This window comes from Cicer arietinum, chromosome 7, assembly GCF_000331145.2.
Source record: "Cicer arietinum cultivar CDC Frontier isolate Library 1 chromosome 7, Cicar.CDCFrontier_v2.0, whole genome shotgun sequence".
Lineage (NCBI taxonomy): Eukaryota > Viridiplantae > Streptophyta > Magnoliopsida > Fabales > Fabaceae > Cicer > Cicer arietinum.
The window spans coordinates 23,195,650-23,213,079 of NC_021166.2; the positions used below are offsets into that span (position 1 = coordinate 23,195,650).

Consider the following 17,430-nt stretch of genomic DNA (forward strand, 5'->3'; position numbering starts at 1 on the left):
ATATTTACTTAATCAAATTTTTTTTGTTTTGGACCCTTAAAATTTACTATAGAAAAGGTACAAGGTTTTAGGTCGGGCCTCATGTAGAACGACCAAAAGGAAAAAAATACTTTTTCCCCTGCAACTTCTATGGTGGTTTTATAAGTATTGTATTTTTTTTTCACAAGTTTCATTTGAAGTAATCATGTTTGAGATGCAATTATATACTCTTTAATAGATCCAATCCAAAACCACATAAAATTGGATCAAAAATCAGACTTTTTTTTACCGAATCAATTTAAATTGAATTTCATTGCAGTTATTTTGATCTTTAAATCAAATAATTTTTATTTTTTAAAAAATAAATCATAATCAAACCACAAACACCCTTAAAGTAACAAATAAAATAAATTATAAATTAAAATGAAATATAACAATAAACTTGATTCATAACAAATGAAATATCCCAACTTGATGGAACACATATAACATATTTTATTTGTTCTTAAATTGCATTTGTTAGGAGATAAGTGACCCCTTAACCGATACTAGTAAGGATGTTCTTCAATTGCTAGGACCCTAATGTTAGGACACTAGTGACAGATAGGTGTAGTTAGACATTTGCTTTTTTCTCTTTCATTTCAGAAAATAAAAATAAAAACAAAAATAAAAATAAAAATTCGCAGACAGAAATAGAAGAAAACGAAAACGCATTGCATAATAACAATGGTTGCAAGTGGAAGAAGCAGCAAAAAGAAACAGAGAGAAAATAATTCATAGAAATCACTCTCAGATCCAATTCTCCGTCGTCATCACCTATTCGGATCTCACCTTCAATCCAATTGGATCCAATTCAACTTCCAATCATGAATCCTTTCTCTTCAGGCACGCGTCTCAGGTTAGCAATCAAAATCCCGCTCTTTCATTATCATTCCTCAAAATTCAAGAACAATAACCATTACTTACTGATAATAATAATAAGCTCTAAATTTGTTTAATTCTTTTTCACCAATTCTACTTGCAAATGATTAAGCTGATTAATTAGTAATTTTTCTGGCATTATTAATTGCCAGATCCTCTATCACTATTACTTGAAAATTGTTACACGTGTCACGTTTTTACTTACTTACAACACTTTTAGCTTCTTGTTGAAAAGATAATCATGTTGATCCTACTCATATGATATTTTGATGCAATGTTGGTTGTTGCTTCAGAGGGAATTCATTGCTACTCTAGGAAATTCGGACATGCTTATTATCTAAACATATTTTTAGTTTTCATTTTAAATTGCTAACAAGGATATCCAAAGAATCATGTAGTAAATATTTGTGATAGAGAGAACATGGAAGGCAAGCTAGTAAAAATATGTTTTTAGAAACAATCAAAACTGTGTTTTGACGTTTTCAAAATTTATGATAATGTTAGATCTGTTTTCAAAAATTGTGATAGAAAACCGTGAGGGAAATATTTGATCTATATTCTCTAATGTTTATTAGTTGAACTGTTGAAGTGAATGGAAACAGAAAACATGGAAAGTAAATGGGTAAGGTGTGTTAGGATTTAGGTGAACTTGTTAATTTTTGGGAGTCTTATAAAATGTGTGGAATAGTAAGTGAAGCAGTGGCCACGAGGTTCAGGATTCAAGTACAAATTATAAAAGAATAAGGTTTTATTTGCTCCCTATAATGTGTATGTCAGAATATAGAATAATGCTTAATTAGAGTAGTTCAAGTAGTTAAGAGTTGTTATAGTTAGTTAGTTGAGGTTGTTATAGTTAGTTAGTTGAGGTTGTTATAGTTAGTTAGTTGAGGTTGTTATAGTTAGTTAGTTGAGGTTGTTATAGTTAGTTAGTTGAGGTTGTTATAGTTAGTTAGTTGAGGTTGTTATAGTTAGTTAGTTGAGGTTGTTATAGTTAGTTAGTTGAGGTTGTTATAGTTAGTTAGTTGAGGTTGTTATAGAGCTGTTTGTATAAATAGGGAGTTATGGAACCGAATGAATGCAGAGTGGTGACCTTAAGAGGCGCTACCTCGGGGTGGAACTGAATGGCATATCCCCAGCGGGGGAATGACGACATGCGGAGCTAGAGCTAGAGCATATGCTGTCTTTGGCTCGTTGTAGTTGAAATGTAATAACCAGTAGGCTATGCATCTACAGAGTTTTTAGAATAGGGATTTATCATTGACGTCATTATGGTGTTCCACTCGTGATTTGTTTCATTAGCTTGTCCTTGATGATATATAGAGATTAGGAAGCTCTCTTGTACTGGTTTGCTGTTTTATTTGTACAGAAAATAAGATTCTCTTGTCCATCCCTTCTGGGATAACTTTGCATGATATGAAATTACTATCCTCCTATATAGTCACTGAATTGAGCTCTTTTTTCCTTTCTACATATCTTGTGATTGTGATTGAATTTTTCATAGTACTTTTTGTGTACAATGTCAAATGCAGTTAACATATTTCTAATTTCTTTTTGTTTTGCAAAGATGATTAATGTTTATTTATAATTTGTGCACAATAGATTAATTGTTATCAGTATCTTTTAACCACCTTGTTCATATCCCCTCTTTTAGGGACATGATTCGGGCAATACGTGCTTGCAAAACTGCGGCAGAGGAGCGTGCTGTTGTAAGAAAAGAATGTGCTGCCATTCGTGCTGCAATTGATGGAAATGATCAAGATTATAGGCAACGGAATATGTCTAAGCTGATGTTCATCCACATGCTTGGCTACCCCACACATTTTGGTCAAATGGAATGTCTCAAGTTGATATCGTCTCCAGGATTCCCAGAGAAGAGAATAGGTTACCTTGGACTTATGTTGCTTGTTGACGAAAGACAAGAAGTTCTAATGTTGGTCACCAATTCTTTGAAACAGTATCCAGTTTCAAGTTGATATTTCACTTGTTTTATATTCCGCATTTTTTAGATTCCATTTTCCAAATAGTCTAGAGAGAAATATCAAAGGTGGGTTATAGATACCTTAATTAAATCTCAGAGATCTTAATCACACAAATCAGTATATAGTGGGACTTGCTCTTTGTGCTTTAGGGAACATTTGTTCGGCAGAAATGGCTCGTGATCTTGCACCAGAGGTTGAGAGGTTGCTGCAGTTTCGGGATCCAAATATTCGGAAAAAGGTGACTTTCGTAACATTGTTATCATTTTAGGAAGAAAACTTGAAGCATAAGTTAGATATTTGAAGTCATACATTGATGAATGCTTAGGAGAGGAAAACAGGCCACGTGTGATTTTATTTTATAGCTTCACAATGCCTCCTACATATTATGACAACAACTTACTCTTCACTTAAAGTAATTAGTTTTGAAATTTTACTGCTTTTATTCTGCAAGATAATGGCTTATTACTTGCTCCTGTTTCTTAATTTATTTTATGGTGTTTATTTTGTGGATTTAAAAGATTCTTTGCTGTATCTTGTATGGATCTGATACCAGCAAAGAAACAAAATTCCATGAAACATACTTGTTCTTGTACAACTTGCCTACATCCAGTGTACAAAATGCCAAATTTATAGCTTTTCATCATATCAAATTGACTATTCTCACTTTTATATAGGCAGCACTATGTTCTATAAGAATCATAAAGAAAGTCCCGGACTTGGCAGAAAATTTTGTCAATCCCGCTACTGCCTTACTGAGGGAGAAGCATCATGGAGTTTTGATCACCGGGGTTCAGCTTTGTACAGAGCTGTGTAAAGTTAATTCAGAAGCTCTTGAACATACTCGAAAGGTGCTTTCCCTCATTTTTTCATTATTTTGTCTCTGACATAGTGTATTTCTTGGAATCATGATATGAGCTGAAGTAAGTTTATCTACTAAAGACTCTGCACGACAAAATCATTATTGCTGCAATATCTAAAAACACACATGCAAGTCTTGTTGATGTTACTGAGTCTAACCCGTGTTTGAGTTAACATTATGATGTTTGTAAAGTCTTGTTTCAAATAACTATCTTGCAATTTTCTACATACTCTTTGCAAGCAAGTCTGCTTCCTATAAATACTATGTTCTTGACTGTGGAAATGGATTTGACTGTGGTCAGCTTTTGTTGTAATTAAAAACTGAACAATTGTTGTAGAAATGCACAGAAGGTTTGGTGAGAACTCTAAAGGATCTAGCAAACAGTCCTTATTCACCAGAGTATGACATTGCTGGCATTACAGACCCCTTTCTCCATATAAAATTGCTAAGACTGTTGCGGGCATTGGGTGAAGGTGATGCAGATGCTAGCGACTCTATGAATGACATACTTGCCCAGGTCAGTGCACATTGGCAATTATTATTTTTTACTGATATATTTCTCCTGTTGCGATGGCTGAATTACTTGTCACTTATGCATTGTTTTATTAATGACCTCATTTGTTGAAAACACTACACACCTTTTGAATATTCTTTTCCACTTGTATGCAATTTCACAAAAAGCATATTATTTCCCATTGCATGCCAAGAGAAACATATGAAGGTGTCTTGATAAAGGGTTGTGTTACACCACCGGTCACCCAAGTGTACAATTACAATAGGAAGAAAAAGCACGCGAGCAAGCATCAGAATTGGAACAGCAATAAGCAGGAAAAGGATCATCGTTAATTTGATATAACAGAATGTATAGGGATTATTGTTATAACAAAACATGAGATGAAGAAGATAAGGAAATTTGTTATGGGGAGTTGGTTAAATGTAGGGAAGGCTAAGGGAAGAGCGGGAAGGAAGTAATTCAATTGGTAGGGAGGTTGCAACCCCTAAAAGTGCTGCTTATTCAGTCTTTTCAATTTCTTTTCTATTTTGTTCATCATTTCCTAGTATTTATCATCTTCTTCCATTGTTCACCCAATAACAGTGGGATAAAGTGGATTTATTTATCGTCAATTGAATAAAATCTTAGTTTCTAATCCATACCTAATTACTGGTTTCCCAACAGATTGAAAGATTATAGTGAAGGAGAATTTTGTTCCTTTGTTATTTAGTTTTGAAAAAAATATGAAATCAAAATTTTATCAGAGGAAAAACAAGTACAATTAGGAGGGTAAGATATCTGCTAATTTTGCAAAATCTAGATGCAACAATGAACAAAAACAGTCAAGGACTACAGCAGGGATTGTCAGTTTGTCTACATGAGGAGAACACCAAGAGATGTACCATAAACATAATTCTACCCAACAAGAACTTTAGGGTCAAAGCGATATTCTTAAAGATGAAAGAATTCTTCAATCAGATCCAACAAAGGAGTACTACGATTCATATGACAAAAAACACATGATTCTGGACGTTGGTGTGCTTCGGAGATACTAGCCTGTAGATCAGCACATTAAGTGTATATGGAATGGATGAATATATGATACTATGGTTGATTGGGTTGATTTTGTACTAAGGATGGGGAATGCTAAACAAAAATCATGATAGATGTCATTCTTTTTTAATTAAGGAAACAATGCAAAAAATGTATTTTCTTCAATTAAATTAGTGATTGTGATTGAGACTTGAGAAAGTCGGGAGATTAACAAATGGCGATGATGGATATAACAATACTATTAGGGAAAACTTCTTATGCTGCTTATGCTGCTATTGCGATAGTTTTTCCCCCCTTTTTCATTTACTTTCTATGTATACTACTTTAATAAATGAGGTTTGTATTCGACTAATCAATTATTTATGTCAGAGAGGGTTACAAGGGGAAGGAATATAGGGCCTCTTGGTGTCTATGCATGCTCAAATGTTTGGGCCTGCACCAATTCAATATTCTGCTGTAGTTATGAATTTGGTCATGTTAAACTCTTCAATATTTTCACGTACTAAGCCTTATCTTTTCATAATTAATTTAATCACGTGGTGAAATAATCAAATAAGTTAATTAGCTGTTGCTGCATTTTTTTAGTTCTGCTTTTTATTTATCAAATCCATACACTGGTAAGTGAATTGATAAATTTTATTTACTGTTTTTCTTTATTAAATTTATGGTTAAAGTTTTCAACTTGCTCATCTTTTAGGTGGCTACGAAGACCGAGTCAAACAAAGTTGCAGGGAATGCCATTTTGTATGAGTGTGTTCAAACAATAATGAGCATTGAAGATAATGGTGGATTACGTGTGCTGGCAATCAATATCCTAGGAAGATTTTTGTCAAATCGGGATAACAATATCAGGTATTTTTCTAGAAATAAAACATCTGGGTTATTTCTAAATCAGTTAAATTTAGTGCTATAGGTTCCTTTCTTCATTAATAACTGAGATACTTTATAGAAACTATTGATGTTATCGAGAGTCCAATTAGCAAAATGGAACTTCTAAAAGCTAAATCCCAAAAAAGAAAAGGATTGTAAAAGGTGGTAGGTGAATGAGATAAACAAAAGTAAATTAAGATAGTTAAATCATAGAAATAAAAGGCATTATTTATTTTGAAAGTTGCATATTTACAATGATTGAAGGCTTCCTGAGAAAATCCAAATGAGACTGAACTGAACAGTTTATCATATGATTGAGTGAATTGTTGCCTTACCAATTTTCGTTGGTCTGATATATATTATGAAAATAAAGGAATAAAAAAGAGGAAGAATTGTTGGGAATCAAAAGAAAGACCATGGCTTATGCATGGTTATGACATACAGCAGGTCTGAAGGTTAGTTAATTAGCTGATACAGGCATGAAGTGTGCTTGGCTCTATTATGAACTTTGTATGTATTGTTGTATAAATTTCTTTTTGTTAAAATCATGTTTGTCAGAAGCAATTCACATTTAGCTTTTCTTGAGAAATGTCTTAGTGATTTCACTTGCACCTCTGGCTGTTTGCAAGCAAAGGCATATCTATATAGCTACCAGATTACTAAAAAGGAAAACATTTGGGTGAATGAGGGAATAAAGGAACACATTTTGTTTGAGTTCAGTTTTTAAAGGGTCCTTTGACAAAAGAGGCTTTATTTTACTTTAAAAACAGAAAGCAAATCTTAATGGAGATGCAAAAACTACTTACAGTCTTACAAACACTTTCTGTTTAAGTTCGGTCATGAGGACTTCTAATTTTGGATCCAAACCTATAAATGAATTATTTGAAACCACTTTTTCCTTCTCCGATCATTTATACATATTGAATTACTATGGTAATTTTGAAGCTTGTATATCTACACTTTCTCTTCTGTGTTAAATGGCATGACTATCATCGATATCATTCACAATAGCTTGACATAGTCACACAGGTAAGTGAAACCCTCACAATATCTTTTACAGTTAGTACTTTTTAAAACCGGACAGACTAGTTCCTATATTGTGTTCTTCATGACGGCATGACCTATATTCAATTGGTCCTTTTTTGTTACTTTTTAAATTTTAATGTTTTGCTGTGTCATTGCTATACTTCATTATTGAAGTGAATTGAAATTTTCCAATCTCTCTTCAGATATGTGGCATTGAACATGCTGATGAAGGCTGTAACTGCTGATGCTCAGGCAGTGCAGAGACATCGTGCAACAATTCTGGAATGTGTAAAAGTATTAATTCATTAATCTTTGTTTTTTCATTATTTGATGATGAAGTTGAGTTTTCTTTTACACCTTGAGAAGATAGTGACTTGACTTCTTGTTTAGGATTCTGATGCTTCAATTCGGAAAAGAGCCCTTGAACTTGTTTATGTTCTGGTTAATGAAACCAATGTGCAGCCCTTAACAAAAGAGCTAGTTGATTATCTTGAAGTCAGTGATCAAGATTTCAGGGAGGAACTGACGACAAAAATTTGCTCAATAGTTTCAAAGTGAGTCTTGGAGGTTCTCAATGATATTCCTTTTTCAGCACACATGGGACATTTTTATCATTTGTATCATATTTCTTGGTGGCAGGGGAAACCAAGCTAGAGTTGATGATTAATATTACAATTAGAATTTAAATGTGTATTTTCTTCACTTCCACAATTTCAAGGGTCATTCATTCATGACTTTCCGTTAATACAAGATGGTTTGATTTGTTTAACAGTTTTCACTATTATTGATGATTAATTCTTAGAAACTTTATGAACTGGATTTTTTATTTATTTTTGGGTTAACAATGCAAAGCATGTCTGTATTTGATCCCAGAATCTGAGTCCTGGATCTGTGCTTTCTTCACCTTGTTTCTTTTCTCCAGTAAATAAAAAAGAAGCAATTTTGTCCATTTTGCATGAGCACGTTCCCCTTTATCAGTTTAGAGTTATTAATTTGAGGGGTTTCTTCAACAGTTGACCCTATTAAATGTTTTGGTTAATTAGCATTTAATTATTTGTGCTTCAGGTTTTCCTCTGATAAGCTCTGGTACATTGATCAGATGCTAAAGATTCTGTCGAAGGTATGAATCTAAGAAACATGCTTTTGTAGTGAACTAAAATCTTCATGATGAAAAATCCTGATCCATGTTAGTTTTTTGGGTACCAGTGATGTGTTTTCGTGTATGATAGATAGTTAATTGTATCTCATCTCTTCAATTGACATGCTACATCTCATGTAAATTGAAAATTGATTGCCATAACAGCTCGTTACATTTTTTCCGAACGCCCATGTAAAACATTTTATTTCAGTTCATGTTCTTATGTCTCTTTATCACTTTATTTGCATAAGTACCAAGCTGCACCGCTGCTTCTATGTGTTGGTCACAAATCATTACTACATAAATTTGGTACTGTCATTTATATTTTTATCGCTAATTTGATGCTTATGGTGTCCATATTGAGCTCTTCTATTAATTTAGAAATTAAGTGCAAGTATTGATCTCTATGCTGTGCTAGTAGGCTGGTAATTTCCTAAAAGATGAAGTATGGCATGCGTTAATTGTTGTCATAAGTAACGCTTCAAAGCTTCACGGATACACCGTAAGAGCATTATACAAGATATTTCAGACATCAACAGAACAGGTGCTCTTTAACCAAATCTATCGATACTGTTGATTTCCTCTTGCTGTCATTTATGTAATAACATAGATGAATATTTTCATCAGGAAACTTTTGTTCGTGTTGCAATGTGGTGCATTGGAGAGTATGGCGACTTATTAATCGATAATGTTGAAATGCTTGACATAGAAGATCCGATAACTGTAAGTGAATGGATTATTGATAGTTTATTCGTGAGACTTCTACTGTTGCTCAGGTTCCATGAAAATGATAAAGTCACTTGATCACAAGTAATAATTTAATTAGTTGATATTCATATTGGTACTGGAAGCTACTCGCAAAATATGCTCTAACTGTTTTTTAAATAGCAGCAAAAGCCTTTTCTTTTTCTCAAGGTGAAAGCGACTCAAGGATCAAACAACATCATAATGTCCTATTGTAAACCATGTCTAATGATAGACCATTTAAATATGATTTTTTCTTAGTTGTTTGACCTAAAAAATTTCTTAGCTCTTCTCTACTACAGTTAAACTACAAGGCTACCCTTTATCTGATTTACCTTTCTACCCATGGCTCCTACAGCTCTACCTAAGCAAGACTCTACCTTTTTCACAATAGGTGCTACCCCAAACGTTACATTTTGTTGAATATTCACGACATAGATCAATGATGGTATTGAGTTCTAATAGTTTTTTTAAAACATAAAATAAATGTTCTAGCAGGACCCTTCCTAATGAGTCCTCTTTTTGTATAGTTCATCTTATTTGGATGATATATATATATATATATATATAAATGGTCTATTTGATTTGCAAAAGAGTAATGAACTTGACATAACAAAAGTAATTGTTCATTGTTTGATTTAAAAAGTGATCATGGCAAAAAATGGAACGAGGGAGTGGAGATAAACTCCTTTTCTTGTACCTAGGAAAACTAAGGAACAAAAAGAAAAGTTGTCCCATGAATGACTTATCTAAAAGATAAAAATATCCTCTATTTAATAAATACTCTCTTTCTCATATATAATAATTTCATTTGTATATATACATATCAATATTATGTTAGATTAGATTTCCGTATTGTTATATCTATGGTATAATTATTCTCTTCAAATTTCAAAATTTATAGAGTATAATATAATACAATATAATTAGTTATACTCACTATATTTTGAAATATATTTTACATTTTTGATATTATATAATATGAAGAATATATTAGTAAATTTATATTATTTTGTCTGTTTTGTCCATTACTCATCAAAAAATAAATATGACAAATAGTTCTTTAGTGACTTGTATGTTTGTCGTTGTAAAAATATGTGATTTATCTGTTTCTTGTGTGACTAATGAGATCACACACCTTCCTATTTATAATGATGCTGCAATAATTACATTCAATGTCTAGGAAGTTGTATTGACTAGAACTACTAACAATTAGCCTAGGATGTTGGACAATCGAGGAATAACTAAAACATACACTAAATTTTAACACTCCCCTCAAGCTAAAGTGTACTATGCTTTAAGCTTGTTACATCAAAACATTTTATCACAAAAAACAAATGAAACTAAGGTTGACGGCTGTTGGACTAGTTTGAGAAGAGACTCACCATCGGGTTGATTATCAGTGGGAATAAAACGCGCCACTAATATGATTCATATGTGGGAATAGTGTCACCATCGGATTTATCGTCGATGGGAATAAAAGGCGCCACTAATTTGATTCGTATGTGGGAATAATCACCACTGGGTTGATCGTCGGTGGAAATAAAATGATTATTTGAACAAATGGTACCTTGTCCATGAAATTAAGTTCTCACAAAAACAAATACAATGTGTAAGGGGGAGTTGAAAGATGAGAGGTTGCTGAAAATCACCAAATCATGAAAAGACCCGCAGAAGGTGGTGGGAGACATGTGCATGTGCTCTCATGCGTGGATTTGGTGGAGGCGTGTGGGACCCACACATAGAGAAGACGGATGCGCATGATCGGTTGGTGACGGAAAAAGCACCGTCGAGTTCGCCGGAGGACTGCGCGCCGGTGTTTGTTGGTTTTGGATGCGCACTAGAGAGGAGGCAGCTGGTGTTGACACATCTGTAACAGAGTAAAAAAAAAATAGACAGAATAGTGACAGCTGATGTAAAGCACAGTTGTGTTTGTAAGAAAAAAAAAGTCACTGGAAAAACGCATAAGGAAGGCAGCGCTTTTAAGGCAGCTGTAGCGTTGTGGCTGGTTGCTAGAAAGGCAGGCGGAGTTGACAGTGACAGATGATTGTATGAAGACAGAAAAATTGAAAGACTGAAAAAGAAGGTGGTGTTGTCGGTGGCGTTTGTCGGCAGCGGTAGTGATGCACAGAAACGGGTCACAGAATCAGAACCTGTTCTGATACCATGTAAAAATATGTGATTTATGTGTTTCTTGTTTGACTAATGAGATCACATACCTTCCTATTTATAATGATGCTGCAATAATTACATTCAATGCCTAGGAAGTTGTATTGACTAGGACTACTAACAATTAGCCTAGGATGTTGGACAATCAAGAAATAATTAAAATATACACTAAATTTTAACAGTCCTGTGCTGTTCTGCTTGTCTTATGGTGTAATGTGAATCAAATGCACCCATATACACACATTCCAGACTAGTTCTACAATTCTGTTGCTAATGTGCGGGTACCAAGGTCTATATACTATAGTAGGCAGTTTTACCTTGCTGTACTGATGTCCTAAAACAAATAAAATCCATCAGTCGCAGTACCGCTTGCTTGCTTTTAAAGTAAATTAACCGGTTCTTTTCTTGTTTCTTTTGTTATTTTTCTATATATTGTTATGAAGGAAATGGGAAAGTACTAACATGTGTTTTGCATGTTATTGTTATGCTTAACATTTGTTTTGCTTATGTGCAGAATTTTGGTCATGATAAGTAAGTACTTGGCACTAAAACGATAAAATTTAATTGTTGCCGCCTTTCTTTTAACTTTTCTGCTAAATTTGATTATTTTATATGAGTAATGAGCCAATCCCAAATTTCCTCATGTGTTTTGTCCTTTATAAAAACGATTCAGATTACTAGGCCACCTTAACAATGGTTGGACTGTTGACTACTGTCCTGATGCTTGTCATAGTCTGTTTCCATATAGTAGCATGTAGGAAAATCTACAAAGTCAATAATCTTTCATTGCATTTTGTTTTCTGTAATTTAAGTCTTTTAATTGTCTTTTATTCTTCATCTATTTCATATGAGCAGGTGACTGAGTCAGATGCTGTGGATGTCGTAGAGCTTGCTTTGAAACGCCATGCATCAGATCTTACCACAAAAGAAATGGCTTTGGTTGCCTTATTGAAGCTCTCTTCACGGTTTCCTTCTTGTTCAGAGTATGCTATACTTTTTCAAATGGATATATTTCATCTTTACTGCCTTTGCTTTCTAGGAATGTAATATTGAAGTATAAGCCAAGATGATCTTGCTCAAATTCTGCAAAACACAACCTGATTAATCCCATGCATGTATATTCATCTTTATAACAAATAATGGATCTTTTTTCATCCATGTTCATAATTCCTTTTATAAATCAAATACATGTATACCTATAATAATCTCATATCATCTTGTATTTATACATTTGAGATTTGACATAAATAAAATTCTATATGTATAGGAGAATCAGGGAAGTAATCATTCAGTACCGAGGGAACCTAGTGTTAGAATTGCAGCAAAGATCTATAGAGTTCAATTCGATTATTGCAAAGCATCAAAATATTAGGTGAGGCTAATCAAATTGCTTATCATTTGTCGGGAACATGGATTTATACCACCATCTCTTAAGAGGAATCCCATAATCAGAAGATTTTTATCAACATGCAGTTCTACACTTGTAGAAAGGATGCCAGTTTTGGATGAGGCAACTTTCATTGCTAGGAGGAGGGCTGGGTCTTTGCAAGATGCAGCTTCAATTCCAACTGGACCTTCAGTTAGTCTTCCTAATGGAATAGCCAAAGCTGTGGCTCCTCTTGTAGATCTGCTTGATCTAAGTGCAGATGATACTCCTGCACCAAGCTCTTCTGGTGGTGGTCTTTTTCAGGATCTTCTTGGTGGTGATTCGTCATTGGTGTCACAACAGTCAGGTTAGTGTTTGCGGTTTAAAAATATCTTTTATCTAAGAATTGCTATCGTAGTTTATTCAACAGATTAGGAAGTAGCCTATTTATATTTTGAACCACTTGGTCAATGGCTAAATCAATATAGAAGTGTCAGCTTTTTTTCAAGTGTGTAAAAAGAAAATTTATGGAGGAACAGAAGAATACAAAGAAAGAGAACAAGACATCCTCCCGAGGAAACTACAAATTATAACACGTAGAATCTTAATGACTGAATCATGTAATAGGGCATGCCAATTCGCATGTCTAACAGAGAAACATATCTATAGGGATGATGGGCAGAGCACCATAGAGAAGGAAAATTTGAAAAAACGTAAAACTATCCCAAATGTTGTCCAAAAATGAAAAAGATCCCTTGAAAGTTCTGGCATTCCTTTCCTTTCCAGTTCAAAGCACTAAAAGAACATCAAAGACAGAGCACTGCCACTTCAGAAAAATCTAAAGGAACTATTGGTTGTAGATTTGACAAAGTATACAATGCAGTTGTTATTAATGGCTGTAGAAGATATAGGGCTGCTCTATCAGTTATACAAATGTTTCAATGAAATTTACTGTGTTTCGTGGGTTTAGTTACAATGCAATTAGAGGTAATTATGAAGTGCAACTTGAAAAATGCAATAGTTCTGTCCCAAACCTGTCAAACCTTCATTGTACCCTGTTGTTCCTTTTCTCTAATCTAAGAAGTGCTTTACTGTCAACAAAATAAAGGAACATAAAGATGCATGCATCTTTAATTTTTGTGAAGGCAAGAGTTTCTTGACGAAGATACATGTAATCTTATTTATGGTTAGTAGCTCAATCTAACCTTTATTATAATGTATTATATTTAGGTGCTACTCATACTTCAAAAAATGGCACAGATGTTCTTTTGGATCTTTTGTCGATTGGATCACCTTCCTCGCCTATTGAATCACCTCCTGCACAAAACAACTCATCTACAATTGATATATTATCACCCAGTACAAGTAAAAGGGAACCACTTTCATCATTAGATGATCTGTCATCAGTTTCACTTTCTTCAAGAGCATCTACAAATGCTGGAGCTGCTTCTATGACAGATTTCTTGGATGGTTTTGCCTCTGGCTCACCAGCGAGTGGTAAAATTTGTTTAACTACAAAAGAAAATTGACTTATATTAAGTCTAATTACTAATTACCCATTATTTTTGTCTTTAATAGAAAACAATGGACTGGTTTATCCATCTATAACTGCATTTGAGAGTAGCTCCTTGAGGTTGACATTTAATCTCTCAAAACAGCCAGGAAGCCCACATACAACAAATATCCAAGCCACCTTTACGAATTTATCCTCCAATGCATTTACAGATTTTGTTTTCCAGGCAGCAGTTCCAAAGGTATGCCAGCCTATATGCTGTATGTTTTGTACATATACTGTTAAGATCATCACCATAGGAGAATTTAACATATAATTCTGATCTACTGCTTTTAAAATTATCATGATATTTTTTATGTTAAGTTCCATGGTTTCCAATTGCTATTTGAAAATATCTTCCCATTCCTTTGTTTGATATGTAATTGTTAAATTGTGTAAACTTCACAACACAAAGAAACCAGTAAACCACAGCTTGAGACTGTTATTTCTCTTAAATCAGAAATTATTTCCTTTGTATTGGTGTATTTAGTTTACTATTGGGTGCTAAATATGTACATTTTGAGAATCATGGGCATCTTTACTGGTTTTATTCATCATCTATTTCTTATGTATGTTGGTATTTTAATTTTCAGTTTCTTCAGTTGCTCTTAGATCCAGCTAGCGGCAATACTCTCCCTTCTAATGGAAAGGGGTCCATCACGCAAAATTTAAGCGTTACTAACAGCCAGCATGGAAAGGTAATTTTCCCTTGTTCACATAAATGTTTGTGCTTTACCAATGTGCCTTATGATTTTATGTTTAAGAGCTTCATAAAGCAGTTTTGTCAGGCTGATGGCTAGCAACTATTGTTTTACAGAAATCCCTTGTCATGCGTATAAGGATAACATACAAGATAAATGGCAAGGATACACTGGAAGAAGGACAAATCAGTAATTTTCCTCGTGATTTATGAGGCCAAATGGTCAGTGTCGGTTGTCTTTCTAATGATGCATGAAACCCCATGCTTTTTACACATTTCATATTACTTGTGCTGTTTTCGTGTTTCATTCTTTCAAATGAGGGGCCAGTATGGTTCAAGCAATTGGAACCACTCCCTAGATCAAAGTTGAGATCTGTTTGGTGGCTTCACATTTTACTTCACAATGTTTCTTTTTCTTCCTTACATTGTTTATGTACAGTAGAACAAAATATTCCTGTATGGAAATGTCAATCGATTTTTTCCTTTCAAGGCACCGAGTATAGAGAGTCATGTTGAGAATATATTAGGTGCTTGTTTTTATTTGCCTATAGGTAGTTCCCGGTTTGGCTGTTTCAGGTCATAGTGTTGAAAGCAGTTTGATGTCTCATACAGAATTTAGAAAACTGCTACATTATATTTTATTGTGTAACATTTTCCCATCAAGATGTAATCCCAAAATTAAATAAGGTATTTCTTATTTGATTCTCTCTCTCTGTGTTATGCTTTCTTGCTTGATTTCTGGCTGTTATATTGAAAGTAAAGATTTTCCATTACGAAGTCTGATTTATCTTTTAAACCCATGATTGACGACGTTTTTTGTTCTCTTAACTCTGATGCCACAATGTGTTGATTTAATATTTTGCTAGAAATTTTGCATATAAATCCCTGCCAAATTATAATGGGTCTGATAAGTTCTCACAGATTCTACTTTTAAGGCAAGGTGATCTAATATCTTCTTACCTTTTGTACTTTATTTGGAGATACTTGTCCACAGGATTATGATGTTGCTCTAGGGGGGTTGGATTCTCTATAGTTTTGGTAGGGACATACTCCCAAACTTTCTCATATGTGCTTTGCCGATGATTTGATCCTGGTAGCTGAAACTTCCTCTCTCAAGTAAATTGTATTAGAGATATTTTCCAAGAATTTTGTGAGGCTTTGGGACAAAAGGTGAATCTGCAGACGTCTCAAGTCTTTTTCTCCAAGAATTTTCCAGATCATTAGGCTCTTTCTCAATATTAGAGACTACCAAGGTCAATTTGTTAAGGGATTATTCGCATTACCAGCAATAATGCAATTTAGGCAGAGTGTTGGGTTCCTTATATTACCATTAAAATGACCCCTAACTTCAAGATATAGTGGGTTCATTTTGAGATGGATTTTAAAGTTATTGTTGACATGATGCATGTCAGCTCCCACCCATAATGTCTTCCATAGACCTCTCTTTCAATAAGTCGTTTCTATTCTCCAACAACAAGATTGATTGGAGAACATCAATTAATCATGTTTTCTGAGAGGCTAATCCTTATGTGCACTTAACTAATAAGGGTCACTCATTCTATTGGGAGAGAGACTCCTTAGATGCTCCTTGCCATTTACTTAATTTGATTTTTTTGAATGATGTAAGTTGTGTTTCTTTACTTTGTTTAGTTAGTTAATTTGAATTCCTTTCTATAAAATAAATAGGCTTAATTGCAGTTTTTGTCCTCCTATTTTAGCTGAATCACGAAAATAGTCCATTCATTTTATTTCTCTCTAGTTTTGATCCCAAAACAGAATTTTAGTCCAAAATTTGATGAGGTGTCATTTTTTTAGGCCAGATCGCACTATTTATCATCATAGATATCATGTACAATTGTTGCCCCACTAGATTTTGAGGCATAGTGTGCCTTAAATAAGTGGAAAAAAAAATCATCAAATTTTGGATCAAAATTCTATTTGGGAGACCATAACTAGAGATAAAAAAAATAGATGGACTGTTTTCGTGATTTGGTTATATTAGGGGACCAAAACTACAATTAAACTAAATAAGTAAACTACCACGACCATGTGTACATGCTGAAACTTTTCTTCAACATTCAGTGGAACGCATGATAAAGTTTAACAAATTTTGTGCTGTCATCCAAGGCTAAACCACTCAACCACTCTTTGCTTTTATTTGTCCTACCTTACACCCACCTCTCCAAATGTGCCAATGTTATTCTTTTTCGTTTTATTTTATTTTTTAACAGATTCCTTGTCATTTTATTGAGTTGACAGTGATAATGAGTGACCTACATTGGCTTATAGTGACGACTTGGTTGAGTCACATTCTTAACTAATTAAGAAAAAGAAATCGAAAACGAAATTATTTAGTCTCTATCTTGCAGGTATGTTCTCTATATGAGACTCAGATCCAACCACCCCATATTAAACAAATATTACTTTATTTTTTTTAATAATAATAATAATAATAATAATAATAATAATAATAATAATAATAATAATAATAATAATAATAATAATAATAATAATAATAATAATAATAAATTGATCTTTTAATTTCTAAACATCAATCAATAGTTGTAAAATTTTGCTAATA

At 33.6% G+C, this 17,430-nt stretch overlaps 1 protein-coding gene across 3 annotated transcripts; it reads left to right on the forward strand.

Annotated features, from left to right (window-relative positions):
* The first annotated feature begins 555 nt into the window (after nt 1-555).
* Nucleotides 556-16,470, forward strand: LOC101495931 (AP-1 complex subunit gamma-2-like). Of its 3 annotated transcripts, none has more exons than XM_012718429.3 (19): nt 556-877; nt 2,552-2,854; nt 2,976-3,117; nt 3,554-3,727; nt 4,076-4,255; nt 5,982-6,136; nt 7,384-7,474; nt 7,571-7,734; nt 8,246-8,300; nt 8,740-8,862; nt 8,946-9,041; nt 12,087-12,214; nt 12,499-12,603; nt 12,705-12,964; nt 13,828-14,094; nt 14,176-14,351; nt 14,743-14,847; nt 14,967-15,071; nt 15,830-16,470. In XM_012718429.3, exons 1-18 carry the CDS (start codon nt 846-848, stop codon nt 15,060-15,062), a joined length of 2,652 nt encoding a protein of 883 aa, XP_012573883.1. In that variant the 5' UTR covers nt 556-845; the 3' UTR covers nt 15,063-15,071; nt 15,830-16,470. The 3 variants fall into 3 exon arrangements, with proteins under 3 accessions (XP_012573883.1, XP_004509844.1, XP_004509843.1); XM_004509787.4 differs by having other exon boundaries at nt 557-877; nt 15,844-16,470; XM_004509786.4 differs by lacking the exon at nt 15,830-16,470 and having other exon boundaries at nt 557-877; nt 14,967-15,556.
* Nucleotides 16,471-17,430: the final 960 nt, after the last annotated feature.